Source organism: Misgurnus anguillicaudatus, chromosome 25 (assembly GCF_027580225.2).
Source record: "Misgurnus anguillicaudatus chromosome 25, ASM2758022v2, whole genome shotgun sequence".
Classification (NCBI taxonomy): Eukaryota; Metazoa; Chordata; class Actinopteri; order Cypriniformes; family Cobitidae; genus Misgurnus; species Misgurnus anguillicaudatus.
The window spans coordinates 15636497-15662910 of record NC_073361.2 but is presented as its reverse complement, the minus strand read 5'-3'; the positions used below and the strand labels follow the sequence as shown (position 1 = coordinate 15662910).

The 26414-nt window shown below is 38.5% G+C and overlaps 1 protein-coding gene across 4 annotated transcripts in view; it reads left to right on the top strand.

Moving 5' to 3' along the window:
• Positions 1–26414, top strand: part of dlgap1b (discs, large (Drosophila) homolog-associated protein 1b) — a 128667-nt gene that overhangs the window by 54206 nt on the left and 48047 nt on the right. For 3 of the 4 annotated variants that reach the window (XM_055181926.2, XM_055181928.2, XM_055181929.2), the window contains exon 3: positions 21478–22591. In XM_055181926.2, coding sequence (XP_055037901.2) covers positions 21515–22591 — 1077 coding nt within the window. In that variant the 5' untranslated portion in view covers positions 21478–21514. The remainder of the gene's footprint in view (positions 1–21477; positions 22592–26414) is intronic. The other variant, XM_055181927.2, reaches the window with a different exon arrangement.

Below are 26414 nucleotides of genomic sequence, written 5' to 3'. Positions count from 1 at the left end.
AAAAAGTCTCTCATTTTCTCTGTTATCTTGGACTTCTAATAGAGGTCAACTTTTTCCTGACACGTCTGCACTTCTTCTATCAGGGACCACAAAGGGCTCAGTCTATTAACCTGTGAGGTATTAAAAGTTAAAATGTCCCACACGTCTGCGCTAATGCTGCAGGACTGAAGAGCATTCGAAGAGAGAGAAAAAGAGAGAGAGATCTAGAAACTTGTGTTAGTCTCATGAGATTATTTTAATCCTAACCTCTTGTCCGGAAAAGTATGTTTTTCTAATGCTAAGACCTCACAATTGGATTTGTATCAAGTAGATTGTGGTTATATATTGCTTGTTTCTTTCCCTGTTTCCTTTTCTAGATGTTGTAGTTTTCCATTTTAATTTTCATAATTGGTGTTTGGGTTTCTCTGAGAATTAGCTGTCAGTAAAGAGCTCATATTGTTATGCAATTTCACATTAATTTAGGCAAACACATGTTAGATTTTTCCCTGCGAGAACAACGTTATTTGTTCTCTAGGTCGATTTGAATGGAAAATATGAGGGTGATGTTTTAAGACAAATTTTATCTGTTTTCTTTTATCTTAATTGGCTTAATTGTTTGTTGTGTATTTATTGCATATAGTTTATTGTATAATTCTTGTTTATCCGGCCTGATCTCACAGCATTTTACAAGGTTGCTAATTTGTATGAACTAGTACGATGTTAATTAGTAGTACAAAATGTACGAATATTTGAAAAACATTAATAAAGCTCCGCCCCTAAGCTAAATGTTACTGGTACGAAAGCAGATCCTATTAAATCATACAAATGAGATTGTATAAATTTATACAAATGAGCCACCTCATGTAATAGTTACGAATTGCAATGAGATTGTTTTATATGTGGTCATCCTCCGAACGTGTCATTTAAAATAAGTGTTTTTTTACAGTTTAGATCATAGTATGTTCTGTGGTATATTCAGCGAGTGTAGTTTGTGTTGTGTCACTTCTCTTGACTCTATCTCTGCTTCACTAGTGAGTTTGATCCTAATAGTTTTCGTCAGCCCCATCAGCAGCTTGTTATTGCCCTCTCAGCCAAATATACATATCACACGCACACACACCGACAAGCAAAACCGAGCTGACGTGCACTCACAATCACACACAAACTCATGACACACATGCACACACATCCAAAACCGTGACTGAGTAATTTGTAATTCACAGCGTGCCGGATCACGTTGGCATCTTTTTACAAAAAAAACCAACAATAATGTCCTCTGTCTAAATGCTGCAACAATGGCCTTTTTTGCCCATGCATTTATTGCCATTCTCTTAACCCTGTTACGAAACGACAACTTAAATTTTCACACCAAGAATCACTTTCTCACCAGCTCCTTATGAGCAGAGTTCAAGCGCAATGTGCTCCCTGTCGTGAGGTGATGGGGAAAGCACTTGTTGCCATGGAGACGAGTAAAAACGACGTTCGGTTTCCCCCTTTGAGATTATTTATAGTTGCCATTATTGGGTTTTATTGAAAGGAAGAAAGAGAGAGAAAATTACTCTTGGGTCAGAACAGTATGCTACAATACAATGGAGGCAAGGTCACCGTGATTAAAAATGGAAAGGAGATTATTTTAGTGAGAACGCCAATTAGAGAGCAAGGCACTTTCTAAATTTGATCTTAAAGAATCACCTTTGGTTATATGCATGCAGTTTCTAGGTTTGTTTACTGTGTTTGGAAATAGGTGGTTTATTTGAAGTCTAGTAAAGAGACAAACCGTTTTATGTTGACATTAAAGGATTAGTCTATTTTCTTAAAAAAATCCAGATAATTTACTCACCACCATGTCATCCAAAATGTTGATGTCTTTCTTTGTTCAGTCAAGAAGAAATAATGTTTTTTGAGGAAAACATTCCAGGATTTTACTCATTTTAATGGACTTTAATGGACCCCAACAGTTTTAATGCAGTTTAAAATTGCTGTTTCAACAGGGTTTCAAAGGACTCTAAACAATCCCAAACGAGGAATAAGGGTCTTATCTAGCGAAATGATTGTCATTTTTTATTTAAGAAAAATAAAAAATATGCAGTTTTAAACCACAACTTCTCTTCTTCCCCCGGTCCTGTGACGTGCCAGTGCGACCTCACGTAATACATCATCACGTCAAGAGGTCACGGATGACGAATGCAAAACTACGCCCCAGTGTTTACAAGTGTGGAGAAAGAGGACCATTCTGACGTTGTTGTATGTCGAATGATACGAATTAATTTCTTTGTGTCAGTTTATTGTTTAAAATCCTCCTTCATATATGTAACACGTGACCTTTCAACGGCATTACGCAATTATGTGAGGTCGCGCTGGCCTGCACAGGACCTGAGATAGACGAGAAGTTGTGGTTTAAAAGTGCATATTTTTTGCATATTGTTTCGCTAAGACCCTTATGCCTCGTTTGGGATCGTTTAGAGTCTTTTGAAACTGCAAATTTAAACTGCATTAAATCTGTTACATGATGGGGTCCATTAAAGTCCATTGAAATGAGAACGTGGACTAATCCTTTAAGGTCTGTTGTGGTAAGATATATTGTGTGTCTGTTAAAATTTACTAGTAGGGAAATAAAGATCTACATTGTAGTGTTTTAAAGGTGCAGTGTGTAACTTTTAGGAGGATCTCTTGACAGAAATGCAATATAATATACATAACTATAATATAAGTGGTGTATAAAAACCTTTCATAATGAACCATTATGTTTTTATTACCTTAGACTGAGACGTTTTTATCCACATACAGCGAGGGTCCCCTTACATGGAAGTCACCATTTTGTGCCGCCATGTTTCTACAGAAGCCCTTAGCTAGGGATGGGCGATATGGCCTAAAATCCATATTGCGTTATACATTGCAGCCTCTTGCGATAGCGATATGTATTGCGATATAATAATTTCAATAGAGTTATTTCAGAACAGGTTATATAGACCCTTAGAAAAGCCAAACTGCTTAAAAAGTAAGTAAAAGTAAACCGTTATGGCCAGATTAGTCTTGTTACCTCTCTTAGCTGGAACTTTTGCCTGACACACTCTACAGCAGGGGTGTCCAGACTTTTTTTGGGGGTGATCTGCTTTTAAAATGATAAAGCCGAAAAGATCTATCTGCTAAAAAACACACTTAATTAAGTGTGCTTGCAAAAGCACACTTATTGTTCTTCTTAAGTTTTATTATTATTATTATTTTTATTATTTTTCCCGGGTAGATTTTTTTGGCCAGCTCTAGCGACCAGACCGTTTGACGCAGAGACACCGTTCAAATTTTAAAATGTTCGGGCAGTACCGGTGTAAGTTGCTTGAGAAGATGAAGTCACAGATCCATGTCGTTCGGCCACCATATTGGATAGAACACAAAACCTTTAAAAAGTTTCACAGGTCACAAATTTTGTCCAAACTTCAAGAAATTCCACGTACACGATCCTTGGACCAAGCCTCACAAAAGTTACTAGAAGGATTTTTGATTTTCGGAAGCATTTGCCCAAAACAGGTCAAAATATACCTATGGCGTAGTCCCCAAACAGGAAGTAGTTCATATCTCAGATTGTCTGTAACATATCTTTATAATTTTTTAAATATGAACTCGGAACTCCAATGTGAACATGGCCAAGATAAAAAAACATTGCAGTAACATGTCTATATTATGTTATTTTCACTTTAAAATGTCCAATAAAATCCTATATAAAAATAAAAATGTCATATAGCTTTTACCACTAGAGGGCAGCCCAAGCGTGTTTAATTGCCTTGCCTTCACACGTGACTAGACCGAAACTTAGTCCGTGCCTATTGAAAACTATATATACTGAGGATTATTTGATACTAAATCCAATGGAATATTAATATTTCTCATATACATTTGTGTACAAAACTGCAAATGGATGTTATATTCTGAAGGCGTGAATCAACGCGAGCTCTCTGGAGAACGCCCTTACGAAAATTAACCATGGTTTTATTGTGGTAAAAGTGTAGTAACCATGGTTTTTTGGTCAATTGATTACTATGAGCAAAACCATGGTTTTACTACAATAACCATGGTTTAACTATGGTTTTTGAAAACCATGGTTGTCAAAACCATGGTTATTTTGTGGTAACCATGGTTTTACTACAGTAACCATGGTTTTTTGGTCTTAACTGTAGTAAAACCATGGTTAATTTTCGTAAGGGCGTGCAGTACAGGTAGGAATGTTTCGGGGATTCAGACGTAAAACCCTTTCTTTTATTTCAGTAATATATAACATGACAAGTTTAATTCCGTTTTTCATCAATGTAATACATTGTAAACGTATTAGTTTGTAAAGACGTCAATTTCGCGTCCTCGCGTAGCAGTGATCGTTTGGCATCGGCTCTATAACAGCTGCATGGTTTAAATGATTGTGAATTGACGCGAAAAAGTGTCACTTTACCTTAAATCATGCATGTTATGCCAAGTGTATTTAACGTAAACAGTCATGACTTTGAGAAATGTATGAGACATTAAAACACAGCTTGCCACAGCTAGAAGACTGCGTATATTTACATAATCTTCAGATAAGAAAGTTATATATCATCGTATGCTTAACTAACGGGATCACGATCGATTGCATTATGCTGTCAATCATTATGCTGTCAATCACTCAGCGAAGCATTGATTTCACATGGAAAGCAAGAGGACAGGGTCGCAATCTTGATGCGCGTGCATATGTTGTTGCATGAGATGCAGAGCGCGAGTCACCCCTTCACGTGTATTCGCGCTTTGGTCTGCCCGGGTCAAGATGCAGAGACCACGGACTCTATGGCTGTTTTAACTTTATTTATTGTATTTCCAGCTTACAACAACTCCTCTTCCGACAGTTGTTGTCTGATATGTCGGCTCAACGATCACAATGACATTAGATGTCTTAATAAAGGAAACGATTTTTGTGAACTAGATAAAAGATCCTGGCGTTTCTCCGAAGTTCAAAGCAGACAAAGGCTCAAATATTATGCGAGTCATCGTTCTCACACAAGAATGCAATTTAAACGTGTAAGTTAATCGCCCATCGCTCACAGCCCAGCACCTGCACCACTGCATGCGTATGGCGCTGACAAACATACACCTGATTTTACTGCTCTGATGAAATCTAAAAGTATAATTTCTCTTATTAGAAGCTAGCTTAATGTTTGCCAGTCATTAAGATGGCGGTTGTAGTTTAAATAGAGGTCGTGAAATAATTAGCATTGCCAAAAAGTGCATAAAACAATGTTATGTTCCCTATTATAAACTTTTGGTTATGTGTACTTAAGTGAGTAAATAAGTTAAATTCTCAATGAGTGTGATATGGCTCTTATTTACCCCTTTAAATGAAGAATAAAGCTTACTCGGGTATCTTACAATGCACTTATGTTGTTATGCAGTTTTAAAATACAAAATACGAACGTCTGGATGTAGATAAAGCCTACTTGGTCATATTACAATGCACAAGTTTTGTTGTATGCAGTTTGAAAATACATGTTTGTAGAAAAAGTATATTGTACAATGCACTGATTTTGTTGTTATGCAGTTTCAAAATACAACATGAGAATGTTTAAATGTATATGTAGTCATCATCACTGATGTATCTCTGGCCCCCATGACAAACTAATTGAATAGCCCTGTCGTAGACGCTCAACACACAATCATATTCATAAATAGTAAAGAAATGAAATGATATTAGGCTATCAGTGCTGCTGTCGCTCTTTCCTATCGCTTATTTTAAAAATGAGCTTATGATCAATAAAATGCAGCTTACATCTGCTGCTTTTGGTGAAGTGAACTCTGGCCTACATTAAGTCTCATGTTTTTAAGATTATCTTAAGTACTAAAGAAGAATTTTTGGTATATTATGTACAAAACTAGTGTGTGAAAATAGGACACTTTAAAGGGATTGTTCACCCAAAAATTAAAATTATTTAAATTACAATTCTAAAAATTTTTTATAAGAAAACACTGAACATGTGCAGCATAGCTGTTATAGTTGGTTCTAGGCTAGCTAGAGCGGGTTATCTAGGCTTGTGATCCCTGTATTTACATAAAATGGTCTGTGCTAAACCCCGGATGTCCTTCAATGCTGGAAACACCCCTGGTTACAAGCCATACATTTCTGTGTGTGTGTGTGTGCGTGCGTGTGTGTGTGTGTCAGGAATGCTTTCACGTAGAGGTCGACCGATATGGCTTTTTCTCTGGTCAATGCCGATATTTAGAAATCAGGGCAGCTGATGGCCGATATGTTAGGCCGATTTTCTATATGTACATAATTATCAAAATGTTCTCATCATTAGCAGATATTTTAAATGTAAAAATGTCACTATTTAAGTCAAAGTCTTTTAAAAAAAATTATGACTGGTCTTTCTGAAGAGTTTTACAACCTCCTCTGCAGCACTCATTTATCAGACACAGATATTACCTGACACTCTTCTGTCATCATCTTTGATCAGTTTTTTACCATGGCTTTTATTGCTTTGTAGGATAAAATCCTTATTTGGTAGACCTGATAAAATATTTATTCATCATAAAGTTAACATTGTAAATGTCTATGTTTTTTAGTTGAGACTGTTATTTAGGGCAAATCTTTCTAAACACATTTACATTCTCCTTTCTGAGGCGCTATAAGTGACTGATTGTGCTGACAGTGACGTCTTGTGAGTTTAGTGTTGGGACAGATCTGTTGTTTCAACCGTTCATTCAAACGAATCCGTTCAAAGGAGTCAGTTCGCGAATCGGACGCATTGTGTTGTAATCCAGGCTGAGCAGCGCAAAACTGTAAACAAAGTGTTACTGTAACAACATAAAAAACATTTCCTCGGTGGATATGATTTGGTCTTCCGACCTTTCGCCATCGAGTCAGTTTTGTTTTGAGTAATAAAAGCAGGGAGACAGTTTAAAGACAGAACTGTCTCCCTGCTCTCCAGTAACGCATAACTTATGTTGTTATGCAGTTTTAAAATTCAAAATATGAACATGTCTGGATGTAGCATTTTTTTGTGGAGGGAGGTGCCCTTTTTTTAGGTTAGAGCAACTGCCCCTTAAAATTCCTGTGCACGTCCCTGATGCTTAGTTACTGTTGAACGGGAACACGATTGATTGCATTATGCTGTCATCACTGAGTGAAATATTTTTTTTTATGGTAAATTTTAGAGAAACAGTTGTTACAAGTCTGTATACATTTCTGTGTGTGTGTGTGTGTGTGTGTGTGTGTGTGTGTGTGTGTGTGTGTGTGTGTGTGTGTGTGTGTGTGTGTGTGTGTGTGTGTGTGTTTAAAATGTTCGGGCAGTTCCGGTGTAAGTTGCTTGAGAAGATGAAGTCACAGATCCATGTCGTTCGTCCGCCATATTGGAAACCTTAAAGTTTCACAGGTCACAAATTTTGTCCAAACTTCACGAAATTCCACGTACACGATCCTTGGACCAAGCCTCACAAAAGTTACTAGAAGGATTTTTGATTTTCGGAAGCGTTTGCCCGTCACAGGCCAAACTAAATGTGCGTGGACGCCGCCAAAACAGGAAGTAGTTTATATCTCAGGAATGATTTCACGTATTGAAACCAAACTTTGTACATGAATTTCGGTCTCCAATGTGAGGATGCACAACATCAAAAGAACAATTTTTTTCCTAAAATTTTACGCTGCCAAACAGGAAGTAGTTTGTATCTCAGGAACGCTTTTACGTATTGAAACCAAACTTTGTACATGAACTTGGGACTCCAATGTGAGGATGCACAAACTAAATCGGCGGCACCAGAGCAAGCACACTTTTGCAGTTCGTCCCGAAATGCATTTTCTAGTTATTATTATTCCCGGGTAGATTTTTTGTGTCAGCTCTAGCGACCAGACCGTTTGACGCAGAGACACCGTTCAAACTTTAAAATGTTCGGGCAGTACCGGTGTAAGTTGCTTGAGAGGATGAAGTCACAGATCCATGTCGTTCGGCCGCCATATTGGAAAGAACACAAAACCTTAAAAAAGTTTCACAGGTCACAAATTTTGTCCAAACTTCATGAAATTCCACGTACGCGATCCTTGGACCGAGCCTCACAAAAGTTACTAGAAGGATTTTTGATTTTCGGAAGCGTTTGCGCGCCACAGCCCAAACTAAATGTGCGTCAACGCCGCCAAAACAGGAAGTAGTTCAAATCTCAATATGTCTGTAACATTTATTAACCAAAAATTTTATATGAACTCTTTACTCCAATGTGAAGATGCCCAAGATAAAAAAACATTGCAGTAACATGTCTATATTATGTTATTTTCACTTTAAAATGTCCAATTAAAACCTGTGTAAAAAATAAAAAATGTCATTAGCCTTTACCAGTAGAGGGCAGCCTTTACGTTCAAACGTGTTTTTTAGACAGAATGTAAAGATAGCGGCAGCCATCTTTAGAAGCTAAGCTAACAGGCTATTGCTCCGTGGAAAAGTTTGAATAACAATGGCGGGATGTAGTTTTAAGGTTTAAATGGCAAAATGGAATAGAGAAGAGCTGTTGAGAGAATCGAGTGTTCCTTTAAGAGCCACAATACAGCGAAGAGCTGAGAAAGACGGAGAGCAGAGAAGCCCGGAGAAGAGGCCACAGCCTGAGACTCTGCTGCATAGAGCCCGTGGGGCACGCAGCACCATCGGCTGGCACCCAAGCTTTGTATCGTATATGGACAGCGGAATCCTGGATACATATTTTTAAAATCCTAAAACTTCATCTTATTCACTATACAGTATGCGGTTTCGGACGCAAAACTGCAAATGGATTTTATATTCTGAATGCTTGAATCAACGCGAGCTCTCTGGAGAACGTGCATTTTCACATACAGGTAGGAATTATATGATTCAGACATATTTTAATCCCTTTCTTTTATTTCAGTGATATATGGCACGACAAGTTTAATTCCCTTTTTCATCAATGTAATACATTGTAAACGTATTAGTTTCGCTCGCGTCAGTATCGCGTCCTCGCTCGCGTGATCGTTTGGCGTCGGCTCTATGACAGCTGCATGATTTAAGTGATTGTGAATTGACGCGAAAAAGTGTCACTTTACCTTAAATCATGCATGTGACGCCAAGTGTATTTAAACAGTCATGACTTTCAGAAATGTATGACACATTTAAAAACACAGCTTTTGCCAGAAGACTGCGTATATGCCATTTACATGATCTTCAGGTAAGAAGATACATATATCTAAATCGTATGCTTAGCTACTGTTGAACGGGAACACGATTGATTGCATTATGCTGTCAATCACTGAGGGAAATATTTTCTTTTATCATTAATTTCACAGTCTGGGTCGACAGAGGCGCGGGCGCCGCAAAATCTTTATTTTTCAATCACTCCGCAAAGAGACTTAGATAACTCTGCTGATTTTGGACTTACATATATGATTTATACATCATTTAAAACTTTAAAGTGTCTAGTATTTTTTCTGTCCACTCCCATTAAAAACAGAATGTTGTGCTTTTCGCAAAATTAAGAAAATAAACATAATGCGGGTTTGCTCTCTCTCTTAGTGACGTCCTTTCAGAAACACGTCAGAAAAATGAGCTGTAACTTAACGAATTGTTTTCATAGAAACATAAGATAAATGTCTACATAATGCTTGGAATGTCTGCTTTTAAATGGTGTAAGTGAAATCGAAAACAAATATTGTACTTCGTTGTTAACTGTATTAAAAGAGGGAGATGTACCGTCTCTCATGTTACTGCATTATTTATAAAGAGCCACGCCCCGCTCCATTGAAGAGAAGAACAGAGATCATCCATATTCATTAGTCAACGCCACAACGAATGTTTTCTCTGTGCTTGCTCATACAGCAAAGGCTCAAATATTATGCGAGTCATCGTTCTCACAAAAGAATGCAATTTAAACGAGTAAGTTAATCGGCCATCGCTCACAGCCCAGCATCTGTCCTGCACCACTGTATGCATATCGCGCTGACAAACATACACGTGATTTTACTGCTCTGATGAAATCTAAAAATATAATTTCTCTTATTAGAAGCTAGCCTAATGTTTGCCAGTTATTAAGATGGCGGTTGTAGTTTAAATAAAGGGTTGTGAAATAATAAGCTTTGACAAAAAACTGCATAAAACAATTTTATGTTCCATATTATAAACTTTTGGTTATGTGTACTTAAGTGAGTAGATATGGCTCTTATTTACACCTTTAAATGTAGAATAAGAATAGAACTCGGGTATCTTACAATACACTTATGTTGTTATGCAGTTTTAAAATACAAAATACAAACATGTCTGGATGTAGATAAAGCCTACTTGGTCATATTACAATGCACAAGTTTTGTTGTATGCAGTTTGAAAATACATGTTTGTAGAAAAAGTATATTGTACAATGCACTTATTTTGTTGTTATGCAGTTTCAAAATACAACATGAGTATGTTTAAATGTATATGTAGTCATCATCACTGATGTATCTCTGGCCCCCATGACAAACTAATTGAATAGCCCTGTCGTAGACGCTCAACACACAATCATATTCATAAATAGTAAAGAAATGAAATGATATTAGGCTATCAGTGCTGCTGTCGCTCTTTCCTATCGCTTATTTTAAAAATGAGTTTATGATCAATAAAATGCAGCTTATATCTGCTGCTTTTGGTGACGTGAACTCTGGCCTACATTAAAGGTGCAGTGTGTAATTTTTAGAAGGATCTCTTGACAGAAATGCAAAATAATATACAAAACTATATTATCAGGGGTGTATAAAGATCTTTCATATGGCTCTTATATGGCCGTTATGTTTTTATTACTTTAGAATGAGATGTTTTTATCTACATACACAGAGGGTCCCCTTACATGGAAGTCGGCATTTTGTGCCACCATGTTTCTACAGTCTTAATGGACAAAATCATGACATGTTTGTCCTGTGGTGGCTACCGTAGCTTCTCTATGCATTTCAAAAGCGAGGGGTGAGCTGTGAACTGAGCTTTTGGTTGCAATTTGGAACCTCACCACTAGATGCCGCTAAAATTTACACACTGCACCTTTAAGTCTCATGTTTTTAAGATTATCTTAAGTACTAAAGGATTTTTGGTATATTATGTACAAAATTAGTGTGTGAAAATATGGCACTTCAAAGGGATTGTTCACTCAAAAATTAAAATTATTTAAATTACAATTCTAAAAAAAATGTAATAAGAAAACACTGAGGGCTTGACATTAACTTTTTGAGGAACTTGTCCTTCGGACAAGTAAATTTGTGTTTCACTTGTCCATGCACAAAAGTCACTTGTCCGGGTAAAGTTTTATAATATAATGTATTTTTTGTGTTTTGATAATCAGTGGCAGAGCAAGGGATTTTTCATAGAGGAGTCGGACAACTAATTTTTTCTTACACTTGTCCTACAAAAAATCCACTTGTCCCGGACAAGCGGACAAGTCTTAATGTCGAACCCTGAACATGTGCAGCACAGCCGTTATAGTTGGTTCTAGGCTAGCTAGCTATCCCTGTATTTACATAAAATGGTCTGTGCTAAGCCCCGGATGTCCTTAAATGCTGGAAGCACCCCTGGTTACAAGCCTGTATACATTTCTGTGTGTGTGTGTGTGTGTGTGTGTGTGTGTGTGTGTGTGTGTGTGTGTGTGTGTGTGTGTGTGTGTGTGTGTCAGGAATGCTTTCACGTATTGAAACCAAACTTTGTACATGAACTTGGGACTCCAATGCGAGGATGCACAAGATAAAAAACATTCTAAAATGTAACATTTCACAAATCACGTTAGTGACCGCACCAGAGCAAGCACACTTTTGCGGTTCCTCCGGAAGTGCATTTTCTAGTTATTTTTATAACACTAAACACTTTAAATGCTTGTGAGGACTATACTGCATACATATATACTGCATGTTTCACAATTACTAGACCATAATGCCAATTTCGCGCGTGGAGCATCAGTTAACTTATGTAACTCATGGCTTAAATCCAAATAATAGATGTTGCATCAATCTTTTTCACAAGTTCCTCTGTTTCGCTGACGCTTTCATCCATGTTTATTCGGCTGCAGCTCGTGGCTCTAAAGTTCGCGGGTAGATTGTGTCATCAACACGCATTATCGCGATAGTGCAATAGATTTAAAATCTCTATCGTATGCCAATTTTCTATCGTTTATATTGCATATCGTTTATATTGCCCATCCCTACCCTTAGCAGACAAACTTTTTTTACTAAGTTGTCTCCGACTATGACATGTTTGTCCTGTGGCTGCTACCGTATCTTCTCTATGTTTTATCAAAAGCAAGGAGTGAACCATGGACTGAGACGTTGGTTGCAATTCGCAACCTCACCACTAGATGACGCTAAAATTTACACACTGCACCTTTAAGCAGGGATGGGTTAAAATTTAAAGACTCACTGAAGTGCCTTTAAAGGCGCAAATTTGTTTGATGCATTGCCGCAATTTCCACTGACACCATAAGTTTGGGTGGGACTTATTGGTGTGGCCGGTCCTCCTTTTTAAATAAATGGTAAATGGACTGCATGTATATAGCGCTTTCATAGACCAATGGCCATCCAAAGCGCTTTACAGTTTGCCTCACATTCACCCACCGACGGCGGTGTCAGCCATGCAAGGCACCATCCAGCTCGTCAGGAGCAGCTGTGGTTAGGTGTCTTGCTCAAGGACATCTCGACTTTTGGTCAGGTGGAGCCGGGGATTGAACCACCATCCTTCCGGTATGTAGACAATCTACCACTGCCGCCCAATAGCGTTTAGTTTATTTCACTTACTGGAATCTGATGAGAAGCTGGAGTGCAGAATGATGTCAAAAAAATGCTGATAGAAGGGCCAATAACACCAAAAGCGTTTATGGCAGTTGCAGGAGCCTTTTTTGAATGATATTCTATGGGCAGGGAGCGTTTGCGCGCTGTATATGCGCGCCGAGTGCCTTGCGGTTTTTGCCGCCGGCCGCAGCACGCGCCTTTGAAGGAACGCTGAGAGCAGAGAAGCGCCCGACGTCATTCGTGTCTTTCCATTGTCCAATCGAATGAGGGGAGAGGCGGGCCTTACGTTGGGGTGAGTGAAGTTTACACTTGCTTTGAAGAACCGGACTCCACTCGCTCACTCTCTCCTGCGTGCTTGTGCACATCTCACCCTCAAACAAGGTCAGAGCAAGCGCCCTCTTTTTAAAGTTTCTGCTAATATGACAGTTAACAGCAAAAGAGCGCTCACGCTTCAATATTTGATTGACAAGACAGTTGACTCTGTGGTTGCCTAGCAATATAAAAAGCCGCGTCGCACTGCTCTTTTTTTTAAAAAGACAGTGCGTCGAGCCTTGCGTTTCCAAATGTTTAAAGCGCTTTTGGTGTGATTAGCCCCTTATATTGGCGAATGCGAGAGGCTGTACGCTGTAGCCCCTTATGGAACGGCTGAAATTCCACAAGGGGGCGTATTTGTTCCTCAGACGTTGCACAATAAACGTGACATCCGAATATATTCATTATAAATCGTGAATGAAAAGTGAGATTTGAACGAATGTCCTTTAGTGAACTAATTGTATACACTATTTATATCGTAATTCGGTCAGAAACGTCAAGATTGTGAGATGAACAAATCGTTTTGGGTTAAAAGGCTTGGATATTCCATTTCCTTGGACTTTTGGGGATTTATGAACAATTTGTTTTGGAGAATTTCACCGAAGCGGATAAAGGGAAGATTTTGAAGGAAAGTAAATATCCTAAATCAGCGCCGCCAGGTTCAGCTAACAACTAGATTACGGTTTTATGACTGCTAAAAATCATATTATGCTTTGTGTGTACGCTTAATGGATTCCCTAAAGTCTAAGCTTTTCAAAGATGTGCTGCATGACCGTATATTTTGAAGATTTAATGCTTCAAAGTTACAATGACGTAATGGAGCCTCATATGCAAGGGAGGGGGTGTACCGTGTATGGCACAGTGTTCCTTATCAGGTTAAATGATTGTACCTTCTTAATGTGAATTTTCTCAGTGTTTTGGACCACCATATTATTAAGGCAAACATATTCATAATAAAAGACAAAAATATAATTTGATTTGATGGGGACTTTAAACTATACCTTTTTATGTTAATTGTCGGTTTGAGCACTGTTACTATAATAATGATACTACTAATAGGCCTATCTCTGTTAAATGTGGCAAAAAGTGTTAAATGGAGCTTAGAGAGATCTCTCGGTAGCTGAGAGCCTTTTCAATTAAATATTTAATAAACTAAAACACAACAGTGGGGGTGTGCTGAATTTTGTGAATGATGGGAATTTATATTCTGCATCTGTGGAAATCTGCATATTTATGTGGCTTTAGATTTGATGCAGGCCTTGTGCATTGGCATTAGTCCATCTCAAATCATAGTATGTTGAAAACAGCCAAGCTCCCAGATGGTGTGCTGTTGGATGGTTTACAGCGGATTTATGACGTGTGCATCCGTGTGTGCTTTTTAAGGTGTTATAACTCACAACCCCTTGTGCTTTGGAAGAAGAGGGGTTTGCGATTGAGTCTCATACATTGCACAGCCAGCGGTGTGTGGTATCAAAATTTACCACATAAACCTACATAGAAAAACAAAGTTTATGACATAGATCCTGACCACTCATGAACCTACAAATGACACAAAAATATACATTTTCACATTACCACAGAAATTATGGAAAGTTTTTCTGTGCATTCTATGCATTTGTCAGCCATTTTTTATCCAAAAACCGATTACCTTTGCACTGGTAATGTAATGCTCAAGCATTACACTAAAACCCACAGAATTTTTTGTAATAAATTTGCATATTGTAAACTTCAGATAAAAGAAATGGATTTAAAGCTATAAACCTCCAATTATGGTCTTCTATTTAACCTATATCATCTAATTTTACTGCATCAACAAATGATGACATCTCAGTTTGGAATCTGTTGTTTGTTATTCTTCACAGAACAGACGGAAAGAGTTGTTTGTGTTTACTCTCAGTAATCACACTGTCAGATTTTTGCACAGCTAAATGATTTCAAAGGATTTTTTTTGCACACTGTTCTGCTCCGTCTCTTTCTCTTTGTTTTCTTTGTTCACACAGATCTGGATGTGGATGCTGGAAATGTTGGGTGGAAGAAATTGTGTGTGTGCGTGTCTGGTGTCTTTAATGATGGACAGTATAATTAGTTTCATCAGTCTCATCAGTCTGTGTTAACTGTCAGCATAGTTTGATTATGTTGCAACAGCACTTCAATGAAACTGAGAGGGGGATGAGAGGGAGGAACGAAGCAAAAGAGAGTATGAAGAACACAAGGTCATTCCAAGATAGGATTAAAATGAAAAGAAAGAGAAAATAAGGTTGAAAGGTAAAAATCTGCACATTTCTGATGGATGTGTGGTGTCATGGATGGTTGTTGCCACGCAGTTGCTAATGTCTTCAGGAATGGTTACTAGGTGGTTGCTAGGGTGTTTAGCAAGGTTGTAGTGTGATTACCAAAGATATTGGATATAACAAGATTGAGCACTGCTGTGTTACTATGAATGGGGTAAAATCATAGACTGTAAAAAAGATGGACGTAGTGTCCATGACATCATCACCCATAGGTTTCTTAAGTTCGTTTTTGAAATAGTAGGCTGTGCCTGCTGTCGCCATCTTGGCCGCAGATGTCTGAAAATGGGTAAAGAGACGGGACATGGGTGAAGCTGAGGTGGCTGGTTGCTGAAACCATGCCCGCCTAGCTCGACTCTTGTGATAGCAGTGGCTGTTTAACCGTCACTCAATTGGCCACACCCTTAATTATGCAGAACTTTAAAGGATTAGTCCATTTTCTTAAAAGAAAAATCCAGATAATTTACTCACCACCATGTCATCCAAAGTGTGGATGTCTTTCTTTGTTAGGTCGAGAGGAAATTGTGTTTTTTGAGGAAAACATTTCGGGATTTTTCTAATTTTAATCGACTTTAATAGAGCCCAACATTTAATAATCAACACTTAACAGTTTTTTCCAACGGAGCCTCAAAGGACCACAAACAATCCCAAACGAGGCACAAGGGTCCCATCCAGCAAAACGACCGTCATTTTCGACAACAAAAACAACAAATATACACTTTTAAAGCACAACTTCTCGTCATGTAGATCCGGTCGTGATGCGCCAGCTGACCCCACGCAATACGTCATGACGTCAAGAGGTCACAGAGGACGAACGCGAAACTCCGCCCCAGTGTTTACAAGTGGTTGAAAGAGGACCGTTCCTACGTTGTTGTATGTCAACTGATACTAATTAATGTCTTTGTGTCAGTTTATTGTTTACAATGGTCCGCAAATGTGCGTTTTATATATGTAACACGTGACCTCCCTACGTCACTACGCATTTACGTTAGGTCGTGCTGGACCGGACCTAGACGAAAAGTTGTGGTTTAAAAGTACATATTTGTCACCCTTCCCGTCAAAAATGACAATTGCCTCGCTAGACAAGACTCGTTTGGGATTTTTTATAGTCCTTTGAAACTCAGTTGAAAAAAACTGTTAAGTGTTGAGTTAAGTATTAAATGTTGGGCTCTATTAAAGTCCATTAAAATAAGAAAAATCCTGCAATGTTTTCCTCAAAAAACATAATTTCTTCCCGACTGAACAAAGAAAGACACCAACATCCTGGATGACATGGTGGTGAGCAAACAACCTGGATTTTTCCCCCAAGAAAATGGACTATTCCTTTAAGACTTATATTATTTAAACTGATGAGTTACAAAAAATAAAAAAATTAGCTATACAGACCCAAAACAATTTTTGTAACAGGCTGTAAACATATTTTTTATGCTCTAAAGTTGGACATTTTAACATGGAGGTCTATGTGAATTGATTCTCTTTTGGAGTCAGCCTCTAGCGGCCAGTCGATGAATTGCAGTTTAAGGGGCCATGCACACCAAAGCTTTTACGCCTGCGGCCGGCGCATTTTTTCAATTGTTTCCAATGGAAACTCAGCGTTTTTCAAATAAGCGGTTTTCTTCCGCGCTGAAAACCGGCGCTCTGCAGTAAAATGCAACCCTCAATACAGCTGCTCTGGCGTCAGATGTCCCGCCTTCTAGTTAAATGAACCAATCACAATCGCTTCCAGTTAAAAGAACCAATCATCAATCCATAAAGACGATTCTCTGGAGGTCATGTGAGGTGCTTACCAAACTGTGCGCATGTGCATTAGCTGAAACGCCTTTTTCTTGTGTTTTTGAAGCTATGATTTTGTGTTCATGTTTTGTGTATACAAAAAACACATTCTTTTTCGCACAATTGACTTATCTCTATAGCGCTGTTTTCACGGTCCTAAAAACGTGCTGATTTCCTCCTTGTTCTATGAAGTCCCTCTTCAGAAATTTGTAATGAGTTCTGATTGTGTAGTTTGTTTAGTGTGATGTGATTCGACAGCAGCTTAGCTTAGCCTGAGCCATTAGCTGGCGACTGACATATTCCTGTGGGCGGAGTTTAGTCATAAACTCTTATTTTGACGTCATTCAACCAGGAAGTAGAGGGGTGTAGTCCAAACCTGCCATTCGCTGTAGGCTTTGCAGGTATTATTTATGCTCTAACAGCAACATTACACACTAACTAAAGTTAGTCTTAAAACAGCCAAGAGAGATTTACTTTGCTACCTGTTTTGTCGCTGACGCGGAAGCGCGAGACAAGCAGTTATTTAAAGCGGCAGCACGCTCTTTTAATTCAGTTAGTTTGACATCAATTTTGATCCAAATAAATTTGCAAATAAAAACGTTAACCCAGGGTTTAGGAATGCACTGTGTGAAACCTCAGTTTATGAATACCCAGGGTTATCTCTTAACCAACTATTTCATGTGTAAAAAGCCCTTAGGATTCATCAGAAAGGCTTCAAATGCCAATAATTAACATATGCTCAATTCACATATGCTGTTATAAAGATGTGTTATGCTCTTCAGCACACACATACACATGTACTTATACAGGTAATTGAACCTTTTGTGTTGTGTCATGTCAAAGATTTAAGAGTTTAATTTTAAATCACATACGTTTGTATATAAACTCCATCAGCCTATAATTGAAAGATGAATGCGCAGTGACTAAATTGAACTTCACACATAATTGTATTATTAATATGTGGGCAGAGATGAATGCTTTACATTTATGCAAGTGACTTGCAGTGCATTTAAGTATCTCATGGCAATTTGTATGTATGTATTTTTCAAGGTGGTTAATTTATATTAATTCAGATGACAACATTTGTACTTTTTCACTTCTGTTCAATATTGTATTTTTTGTTGTTTAATAATCATACATACAGTACTCTGCAAAAGTCTTAGGCCAACATGCCAGAATTAGATTTGTTGTTTTTGCAGTGTTATAGTGGTCATATATTATTTCTCAGTCTCTTTAATAGAATACATTCAGTAAATACCGGAAGTATGTATGTAGTATTAAAAACTGCATAAAAATGTAAACTGATGTATCAAGTTTTTAGGGTAAACCTCCCTTCCACTCGAGCAATAGCAGGAAACTGCAGGATCTCTTAAACCTAAATAAAATTAAACCTAATTTCTAATTTTAAAGAAATTTGTCTTTTTACTGAAAAACGCCCAAGATGTGTTTAGTGCCAAAAGAGGTCACACTAAACACCTACGATGCCTTAAGTAGACATTTAGTCCTGGAAATATTTTTTTATTTTTTGTACATATTTCCTGTATTTTCTGTTTGTATGTTAATAAAATAGATAAAAAAATAAATATGGATGGACATTAAAACTTCTAAAACAACGTGGTGGCCTATAACTTTTACACAGTGCTGTATGTGTATTATTCACTTCATACAAATTCATGTGAATTAGCCAACTCGTATAATTTATACGGATTCCCGTGAGATCAGGCTGGACAAATATAATCAAGATATTTTAATTTATATATATATCACATCAAAACTAAACAACACAAACCATGAAGATCTTGGAAGAAATACTAAAGCTATTGTTTATTTATCAGTCTCATTAAAAAGTCGTTGCATTTGTTTCAACGCCACCATTAATATGACCCCTATTTGCATATTTCATCAACAAAGCAAAAAGTTTGGGAGTTGTTAAATTTGGATGTGCGTGTCCGTATCAGTGTTACTTTCTGTCTGTGTAGAATAGTAATTTGACTTTTTCAATTTATCTTTCGTCAAAGAAAGGCAAAGACATGAAAGGAGATGAAAAGATTAATGATTATTTTTCCACATCTGTTTTCTACATCTTCTTTTCAGTCTTTTTGCTTTGATATACCATAAAGACAGAAAGATTCAAAAGATAGAAAATAATGACGATGGGCAGACAGACATAGATATATGCCTGAATCTGAACTGGAAAGAAAGAGAATTGAAAATCATAGAGACTGTTTGGGTATAGTTGCCACACTGGATTGTGGGGATGTGGAATGAGATGATGTTTTGAGTGCATGTGTGTGTTTTTTCATAAATACGGTATTTGCAGTCTCTACGATTAGAAATGTCTGTATATTTATTGCTAGGGCTTTAAAACAATTAATCGTGACTAATTGTTTGCAGAATAAAAATTTTTGTTTACATCATGTGTGTGTACTGTGTATAATAATTATTAGGGATGCACCGATACTGGTTTCGGGTATCGGCCTCGATACCACATTTTCTAAAGTACTCATACTCAATAAAAGTCCCCCGATACTGCGGATCGATACCACGTTCTTAGAAATGTTCGAGCGGCGTGTAAGGGGTAAATGCCTCTTGTGTTGTCCAAAGAGGCAGAGTTTACAACAAACTGAAAAAATTATTTGAGTTGCACTGTCACTGTTTAATTTTTTAAAATTATTTATTCTGTAATATGTTGCATACAACATGCTTTTCATTTTAAATACATGTTCTTAATTCCAAACTAGTCCCTTGTTTTTTTGTTAAATTATATGACTAAAGCTGTTACCTGTAAATTTAAATCATGTTTTTTTTTATTAAGTACTCGGTATCGGTATCGGCAAGTACTGAAATGCAAGTACTCGTATTCCAAAAACGTGGTATCGGTGCATCCCTAATAATTATGTAAATATATACACACACATGCATGTATAATTTTAAGGAAAAAATCTATTTATATATGAAGTACTTATAATTATATATAATATAAATTATATAAAAATCTAAAAATGTATATACACATAAATATTTCTTAAATATATACTTGCATCTGTGTGTATTTATTTATACATAATTATTATACATAGTACACACACACACACATATATATATATGTATGTATGTATGTATGTATGTATGTATGTATGTATGTATGTATGTATGTATGTATGTATATATCAGTGGTTCTCAAACTGGGGTCCGGGGCCCCCAGGGGGGCCGCGAGATGGTGCCAGGGGGCCCAGTTTTATGACATTTTTATAAAATACATTAATTTATCATGAATTCTGTGAAATAAAACCTAAAAAAAAAAATAAGGCAGAACTACTATGTATAATTTAATGTTTTGTTTAATTAAAATGTGAAGTTTTAGAACTGTTTTTTGTCATACATTTTCTTTGGGGGGGGCGCGAAAGAATGCACCGTACACAAAGGGGGCTGCACGCTGAAAAAGTTTGAGACCACTGATATATATGATGTAAACAAAAACTTTTATTTTGCAAACTATTAGTCCCAATTAATCCTTTTTTTTCAGCCCTATTTATTGCACAGTTTAAGTGTGTTTTTGTGTGTGTGTGTGTGTGTGTGTGTGTGTGTGTGTGTGTGTGTGTGTGTGTGTGTGTGTGTGTGTGTGTGTGTGTGTGTGTGTGTGTGTGTGTGTGTGCGTGTGTGTGTGTGTGTGTGCGTGTGTGTGTGTGTGTGTGTGTGTGTGTGCGTGTGTGCGTGTGTGCGTGTGTGTGCGTGCCTGTGTGTGCGCTTTAGCATGCTGTACACACACTTGATGCTCATGTAGAGTGTAAGCGTTCAGAATTGATCTCAGAGATTAATCTCAGTTTCGTCATTGATCTCAATAGGGTTTCTCCTACATCAGTAAACGCTCTTAATGAATTCACAGCCTCGCAAATGACTTTACGCATGAAAGAACGATTTTTCATTTCGACACAGTAAACGGGATAAAACTAAATAAAAAACACAATGTGTCAATCCTTCATTCTTAATCTGTGGCTTTATTGGGTGAAGCAAGCATGGAGAGGTATTTCACATACTAATGTTAGTATACTTAATTGCTATCAAAATGCTGCATTTACAGTTCTGTGTTCATACTGACAGCGAACCGCTGTGACTGAACGCTGTTCATTTTTACATCTCGGTTGGATGCAGCCAAGTAGAAATTCATAATTTGATTTAATCGCTGTCAGTGTGAACACCTCCTTTAAAGTGCTAATGTCATGTGCCGATATAATATTTATTTCTCTTTTTGTTCCTCTTTCCTATATTCTCTCTTGATTGTTTTTCATTCCTTTACATATTCAACATTATCTTCTTCGCTATACGCATCTTATTTTCTGTCTCTTTCTTACAAACTCTTTCTGTCTACCTATCTTTCTTCAGTAGGCTCTGAGTGTGTGGAGAGGCTGTGTGTATCAGGATGACGATGAAAGGCTTGTCCTCCAGTCGCAGTCACCACCACACACTCACACACTGTGACCACTCCTACGACTCTTTGACCCTACGCCATGACCGACGCCCCTTTGTCATCAGTCCCACCCACCCGACCGACCACTCCTACTTCGGATGCCAGTCCGACCTGGCCAGCAGTACGTTTCCGAGGCGACATCACTCGCATCACGAACGTAAGGACGAATGTGCCATAGTGCCCTATGTTGGACCGGGGGGCTTGGCCGGGGGAACTGGGTGTGGCCCATGTGGCTCATCCGGCATCCCCCCATCCTTGCTGGAACAGTTCGACCAGCAGCAGCCAATGAGGAAAGATGGCTATCACACATTGCAATACAAACGCACAGCAGCACTCGAGCACCAACGCAGCGACAGTCCTGGTCGTATACGTCACCTTGTACACTCAGTCCAAAAACTGTTCACCAAGTCCCATTCCCTGGAGGGTCCCAGCCAACGCACCACCCTCAACGGCAATGACCCCGCCGTCCCAGCCGACGCTATGGCATCGTCTACGTCCCACCCTAACGTCTCCACATCTACCGTGAGCACCCTGCACAAGTCGTCTACCAACAAACGGGGGAAGAGCAAGGAAAGGAGTCGCTCCGAGCCCAAACCTCGAGCGCGCACACCCGGTTCTGGGTACTGGAGCTCGGACGACACTTTGGACAGAGAGATTTGCCTGTACCACCAGCATCAACCTTCAGGAGTTATGACCATGGGCCGCCATCCAGACAAATCTCAGTCCCACTACTTCCTGGGCCAGGGCTACAACACGCTAGGTGGTGGCCGCTCATCTCTTAAGACATCACGTAGCAACAACGATGTCGGAAACTGCTCCACGTGCTCCAATGCCAAAGGAGGCGCTTTGACTTTTGGTGGCCCGATGTCGGTGGACCAGGTCGGGCCGCTGGTCAAGAAAAGCTCCTGGTCTAGCACGCTAACGGTGAGCAGGGCTCGAGAGGTATACCAGAAGGCCACCATCAATATCGATAAAGCCCTAGTCAAAGCACAGACCTGCCAGCAGGGACGAACCTGCCAGTTTTTACAGGTAGGAGAGAGATTTTGTCTCGAACAGCATCATCGTCGTTGTTCTTTTGATTGTCACCTCCATCATCATTACCATTGCCATCATTATCATCAGGTCATCTTCAAGACCTGATGGATTTGTGCTGAGGAGCCATGCGCATTCAGGCGTTTCAGATTTATTGAAGGTGTGACACCGCTTCATCTTTCTTTTTATCTGTTGCTTCATCGTTCCATCCTTTCCTGACCTTCACCGCATGGCCTTGTGTTTGAATGTTTGTGAAGCATCTGCATCAGACATTGCACGTATTGCATGGATGTGTCAGAATGCCCGCTGGGTTTTAGCACTGAATGTGTTACATTAAAATAAATTCGGACTCCATGTGCTTTGTTTTCTTTGCTGTGGTTAAAGGCAGTGTTATGGTGAGATCTTAAATGAATAACAGAAGGAGAGCAACGAAAAAATTGAGCCGGCAGCCCTGGAGATCACTGGCTGTTTGTTTGAAGATTAAGAGAGAAATCTCTCTCTTTCTCTCTTTCTCTCTTTCTTTCTCTCTCTCATTTCCCTTGTGACAGCTATTCAGTATAAGACAAAAGAAGTAAGGAGGGAGGTGAATTGAAAAGAGGCACGGGATACTAAGTAGGCAGAGGAAAACAGGAAATAAGTTAAATATGGTCAAGGTCAATCATTTGAAAAAGTAAAATAAAGAAATACTGACATAAATATTGAAGTGTAATTGCTTGAGCTACATCATTCACACTGAAAACTATTGAAGCTGAAGGCTGTCAGATTACTATTCTGTTAAAAGCCAGATGTTTACCAGTCCTGTTTTTTTTTAACTGTATTAGGATGCTGTATAAGATGCATTTCAGAAGCCAGATCAGAAGTGAGTCCAATATAAAAAAATGCACCATGCTACAATTTAATTTTTTACCCTGTACATTGAATCAAAGTGCCGTCAGAATTACAACATGCAGTGAAGATCATTGTTCTTTATCGACCAAGTTGAAATGTATAATATTGGCACGGTGCACGATTTTTGAGAAACACTTTGGAAAAGGGAGTCGGCCGAGTACCAAAACACAAGAATGCATTGAAATAGTATGTTAAAGGCGGGGGGCATGATTAAAAAAAAAACACTTTGGAAAAGGGAGTCGGGCCGAGTACCAAAACACAAGAATTGAAATAGTATGTTAAAGGCGGGGTGCATGATTTTTAAAAACACTTTGGAAAAGGGAGTCGGCCGAGAACCAAAAGACAAGAATGCATTGAAATAGTATGTTAAAGGCAGGGTGCATGATTTTAAAAAAAAACACTTTGGAAAAGGGAGTCGGGCAGAGTACCAAAACACAAGAATTGAAATATTATGTAAAAGGTGGGGTGCCAGATTAAAAAAAAACACTTTGGAAAAGGGAGTCAGGCCGAGTACCAAAACACAAGAATTGTAATAGTATGTTAAAGGCGGGGTGCATGATTTTTAAAAAAACCTTTGGAAAAGGGAGTCGGGCCGAATACCAAAACACAAGAATTGAAATAGTATGTTAAAGGCGGGGTGCATGATTTAAAAAGAAAACACTTTGGAAAAGGGAGTCAGGCACGAGCACCAAAACACAAGAATTGAAATAGTATGTTAAAGGCGGGGTGCATGATTTTTTAAATCACTTTGGAAAAGGGAGTCGGGCCGAGTACCAAAACACAAGAATTGAAATAGTATGTTAAAGGTGCATGATTTTTAAAAAAAACACTTTGGAAAAGGGAGTCAGGCTGAGTACCAAAACACAAGAATTGTAATAGTATGTTAAAGGTGCATGATTTTTAAAAAACACTTTGGAAAAGGGAGTCATGCCGAGTACCAAAACACAAGAATTGAAATAGTATGTTAAAGGCGGGGTGCATGATTTTTAAAAAACACTTTGGAAAAGGGAGTTGGGCCGAGTACCAAAACACAAGAATTGAAATAGTATGTTAAAGGCGGGGTGCATGATTTTTTAAATCACTTTGGAAAAGGGAGTCGGGCCGAGTACCAAAACACAAGAATTGAAATAGTATGTTAAAGGCAGGGTGCATGATTTAAAAAAAAACACTTTGGAAAAGGGAGTCAGGCCGAGTACCAAAACACAAGAATGCATTGAAATAGTATGTTAAAGGCAGGGTGCATGATTTAAAAAAGAACACTTTGGAAAAGGGAGTCGGCCGAGTACCAAAACACAAGAATGCATTGAAATAGTATGTTAAAGGCGGGGTGCATGATTTAAAAAAGAACACTTTGGAAAAGGGAGTCGGCCGAGTACCAAAACACAAGAATGCATTGAAATAGTATGTTAAAGGCAGGGTGCATGATTAAAAAAAAAACACTTTGGAAAAGGGAGTCAGACCGAGTACCAAAACACAAGAGTGCATTGAAATAGTATGTTAAAGGCAGGGTGCATGATTTTTGAGAAACACTTTGGAAAAGGGATTCAGGCCAGGTACTAAAACAGAAGAATGCATTGAAATAGTATGTTAAAGGCGGGGTGCATGATTTAAAAAAAAAACACTTTGGAAAAGGGAGTCGGGCAGGGTACCAAACACAAGAGTGCATTGAAATAGTATGTTAAAGGCGGGGTGCATGATTTAAAAAAATAACACTTTGGAAAAGGGAGTCGGGCAGGGTACCAAACACAAGAATGCATTGAAATAGTATGTTAAAGGCAGGGGGCATGATTTTTGAGAAACACTTTGGAAAATGGATTCAGGCCAGGTACCAAAACACAAGAATGCATTGAAATAGTATGTTAAAGGTGGGGCGCATGATTTTTGAAAAACACTTTGGAAAAGGAAGTCAGGCCGAGTACCAACACACAAGAATGCATTGAAATAGTATGTTAAAGGCGGGGTGCATGATATTTGAAAAACACTTTGGAAAAAGGGCAGAGTACCAAAACACACTTGTAACCAATCAGCAGTAAGGTGCGTGTCTACTAACCGACATCGCTGCCTGGGCTGCATATGTGTGGGGCGGGTCTATCAAAAGAAGGTCCAGATTCTGTTGGGGTAGGGGGCGTGTTTGTTTAAATTATTTCAAATCTTTTCAGAGATCGTGCACCCCACCTTTAATTATTGTGTCATGCTAAATAGATGAATTTCAAAATGTACAATACAAAGCAAAGTGTAGTAACAGAGAATGAAGTGCGTGTATGAAAGAGAAAAACAGAGGAATAGTAAGAGGAGAAGGGTAAAGATAATGGAGTCAGGAAAGATAGAGGGACTTAATAAAAAGGCTGAACTCCAAGAGAAGGAAGTGTGCCAAGGTGCCATATCACAGAGACCATCTGCAATATTGACTGCCTATCTGCTTAACAGAGTTTAACTGTAAGTGCAACGCCAGTAAAAATGGTTAAAATATGCACTCCAGCTGTCACTGGGCAGTGCCCCCAGTTTATATAAGTACCATTATGGTACCAAATATACATATCTGTACCTAATGGTAAATATTAGGACCTTTTTAGGACCAGTACCTTCAATAGATTTTTAAGGCACCATAATGTACCCAAAAAGGTACACCATTATGTTTAGTATACCTGTAAAGGTACAAAACAGAACCAGCATGACTTTAAGCTAATTTATAAATCTATGGTGGCCCTACTGTAATAGCAAGCCCTGTTTTTTCAACAGAGCCCACAAAACATCAATTCAGGTTTGTGTCAATGCTGTCTCCATCTCTTCCTTTATTCCTTGCTCATTTCCATCCTCTACTCTTTAAAAAACGTCTCACTGTCTGGAGAGTGGATCCTGTCCCTACTCTGAACAATATCTCTCTTTGTTGCTCTCTCTCTCTCTTACTCCCTCGTTCTCTTTTCGGTGATGG